Consider the following 2,820-nt stretch of genomic DNA (forward strand, 5'->3'; position numbering starts at 1 on the left):
TGGCTTGGCAAGTTGAGTTGGTTGTGCTTTCAGGTTGATTAGGTCATAATCACTCCTCCCCACCCCAACATCTCCTCACTTGGCATCATTGGGCCTTGCAGGCCTGATAGGGCTCACTGGGCCATAAGACCAAGGGGCATGGCCACAGTCAAAGGCCTACGTCATTCTCCATGGAAGAGCTGCTTTGTGAACTTACTGAAAGGAGGGCAAAGCGCATGTGTGAGGGCAAGGAGCAGGCGCATGCGCGACGGTATGCGCATGCGCAATGGCAAGGCGCCTTACGAGGGCAAGGCGCATGCGCGGGCGCAAGCGCAGATCGAAATCAGTAGCAGTCCTGGCTCCAGGCAACCACAGGTAAGGTTCCTATTCACCGCCCCTCACAAGGCCTTTCAGCTACTTGGCTGGCTCTCCTACCATCGTTTTTTTCCTTCCCTCTTTTCTGCCTTCTCCCTTCATTCCCTCCCTAAGTTTTCTCTTCCTTTCCCGCCACCCTCAACCTTGCCGACTGCCATTTTCAGCCTCTCTGACTCGACCCCTCCGCCATTTTCCCTTCAGCGGGACCTGCCTCTCCTTCCGTCCAGGTTCTCCTTCCTTACCTGTGTGCAGTACACTCCTTCGTGGTTCCTGTGTATCCGTGTCTACTCTGTGAGGATGTTCCTGGTCCCCCTCTACCTGCTGTTGAGCGTCAGTCTCTTCCTCGGCCTCTTCTCTCTGCTGTGTTTGAAGACCTGCAAATGGTTTAAGGTAAAAGATCTTGCTACAGCTAAAGAAAGCGACACATTGATTATCAGTAAAAAAAAGGCAGGAAAAGTGAAAAAGAAAGAGACAAAGAATAAAGCAAAGAGGAAGAGGCAGCGGAGGAGAGGGGAGAAAAGCTTCTATAGAGTGTCTCTTTCCCTGCCCCACTCCCATCATCCATTCAACCCCTCCCCCATTCCCATCACTCCATCCAACCCCTCCCCCACTCCCATCATTCCATCCTCATCCAAAGAAAAAGAGAACAACTTGGAAAGGCTTTTCTCTCTCTTACCCCCCTCTACACTGGGATACTAAAATACAGGTAGCAACTTAAAGCAGGTATGTTGGGAAAGCATCTGAGGCCATTGTTGGTGGCTTCTCCCACTGTTTTTGGTTCGAATTTTTTGCATGTGTTCCTACCTTCTGTCTCCTTTTTTTTTCTTTTCCTCCTGTGAGCATGCCTTAAACTTTTTAGGACCTATTCCCTGTGAGCACTTAAAGGTTACTGAAACCAAAGCTCAAGAACACTGAGTTGTGTTCTCAAACTTGGATTTCTGGGGGGGGGGGGGGTTCTGGTATGGAAAAACAATTGTCTCTAGCTTGGCTTTGGCTGCTCCCATCAGACTCCAGTCATCAAAGTCCAGAAATTAAAAAATATAAGGGCATCCTTTCTATGAAAAATGAATTTCTTTTTGAAATCAAGCCACTTTTCTTAGTTAATAGGGAAGATGGTCTTCCTTTAGGCAAAGTCTTTTCAGATGTGTTTAGTTTTAAGTAAACTAAGTTTTCTTGAGACTGATTGTTTCTTTGGTTTCTTTCTGCAACCATGCCCCGAAATAGATTTGAACTAATAATGGTGACAGGGAAACCCTTCTAAAAAACTCTGCTGCCTTGGGATGTCAAGGAGAATAACCTAATCTCCTTGGCCTGGTAAATGTTAAGTGTCTCTTCACTGCTGCTCACGCTGCTTTACAGGCATGTGTAATATTAAGTGCTTAAAGTTGTCCTAAAATATGTTTAAATCCTAATTCTGATGCCAATTAAGCAATTGTTAATCATTAAAGGAGCCCTTTGTATGCTCTTCTGTGCAATTGCATAATATTTACACGGCTACTAGAGGTTGTAAAGAAAGTGCTTTGTAAGCTTTTGAGAAATGCATTCTTAAATTAGGGCTGGGCCAAGATCTCCACATATATATTATCTCCCTAAGGATCACAACCTGGGTACATTTATCTTAATCTATTTGGTGAACCTGACCCTGGTTCTTGAGTTTCTCTAGTGCCAAGGCTAAAGGACCATCTTGTCAGTTCCTGAACCTTGTTTACTCAGCCTAATTTAGATAAAGAATCCTTAGTACCTAGAACCCTGCTTTGTACATAGTAGGTGCTTTAAAAATGCTTACTAAGTGCTTCAAACCCAGAATGGCCAATTGAAAATTTTTCCATCTTTTTAACTTTGGAAGAGGTTGTTAGAGGTGGGGTGGAGGGAACAATCCTAGACTACATGTCATTTAACTACTGAATGGAAATTTCAAAACTCCTTAAACCACAGATGCATAATTTCTTTCCTTCCCAGAAAAAGACCGTTGAAAAAGGATCAAACGATTCTGTTGATGACTCTAATGATAATACTTCAAAAGAAAATGGAAGCCTATTGTCTGAGCACATCCTCTCCGAAGACATCCTGACTGATTTCCCATTCTTGCTTCCCATGCGACAAAAAATTTTGTTAAATCTCAGAATGGTAGAATATAAGTTGATGGAGCTGGAGCAATTTCTAAGAGAATATAGTTTAAGTGAAAATTTAAAGAACAAACTGCTCTCTTATCAAAATCTACATTCTGATATTGCTGAAGGCACAAAATAAAAAAAAGTTGAATTTAACTCAATGTTGTGGATTTGCTTGATGTCATAGGTATAACTATTAGGTGACTTAGTGAATAGAAATCTACACCCAGAGGCAGGAAAGCCTGAGTTCAAATTCAGGCTTAGCTGCTTACTAGTTTTGTGACCCTAGACAAGTCCTTGAACCTCTGCCTATCTCACTTTACTCATCTATAAAATGGGGGTTGTATCATCCACC

At 43.2% G+C, this 2,820-nt stretch overlaps 1 protein-coding gene across 1 annotated transcript; it reads left to right on the forward strand.

Moving 5' to 3' along the window:
* The first annotated feature begins 265 nt into the window (after positions 1-265).
* CT83 (cancer/testis antigen 83) lies at positions 266-2,604 on the forward strand. The gene is made up of 3 exons (XM_074201852.1): positions 266-354; positions 582-744; positions 2,314-2,604. Exons 1-3 carry the CDS (start codon positions 266-268, stop codon positions 2,602-2,604), a joined length of 543 nt encoding a protein of 180 aa, XP_074057953.1.
* The last annotated feature ends 216 nt before the right edge of the window (positions 2,605-2,820 follow it).

This window comes from Macrotis lagotis, chromosome X (assembly GCF_037893015.1).
Source record: "Macrotis lagotis isolate mMagLag1 chromosome X, bilby.v1.9.chrom.fasta, whole genome shotgun sequence".
Classification (NCBI taxonomy): Eukaryota; Metazoa; Chordata; class Mammalia; order Peramelemorphia; family Peramelidae; genus Macrotis; species Macrotis lagotis.

What these genes read in the sequence shown, in the direction of transcription:
- CT83 (XM_074201852.1), top strand. Translation starts at nt 266, where the DNA reads ATGGCAAGGCGCCTTACGAGGGCAAGGCGCATGCGCGGGCGCAAGCGC. An exon ending in CTGGCTCCAGGCAACCACAG is followed by an intron (nt 355 to 581) that starts GTAAGGTTCCTA and finishes CCTTCCGTCCAG; the next exon opens with GTTCTCCTTCCTTACCTGTG. An exon ending in AGACCTGCAAATGGTTTAAG is followed by an intron (nt 745 to 2,313) that starts GTAAAAGATCTT and finishes TTTCCTTCCCAG; the next exon opens with AAAAAGACCGTTGAAAAAGG.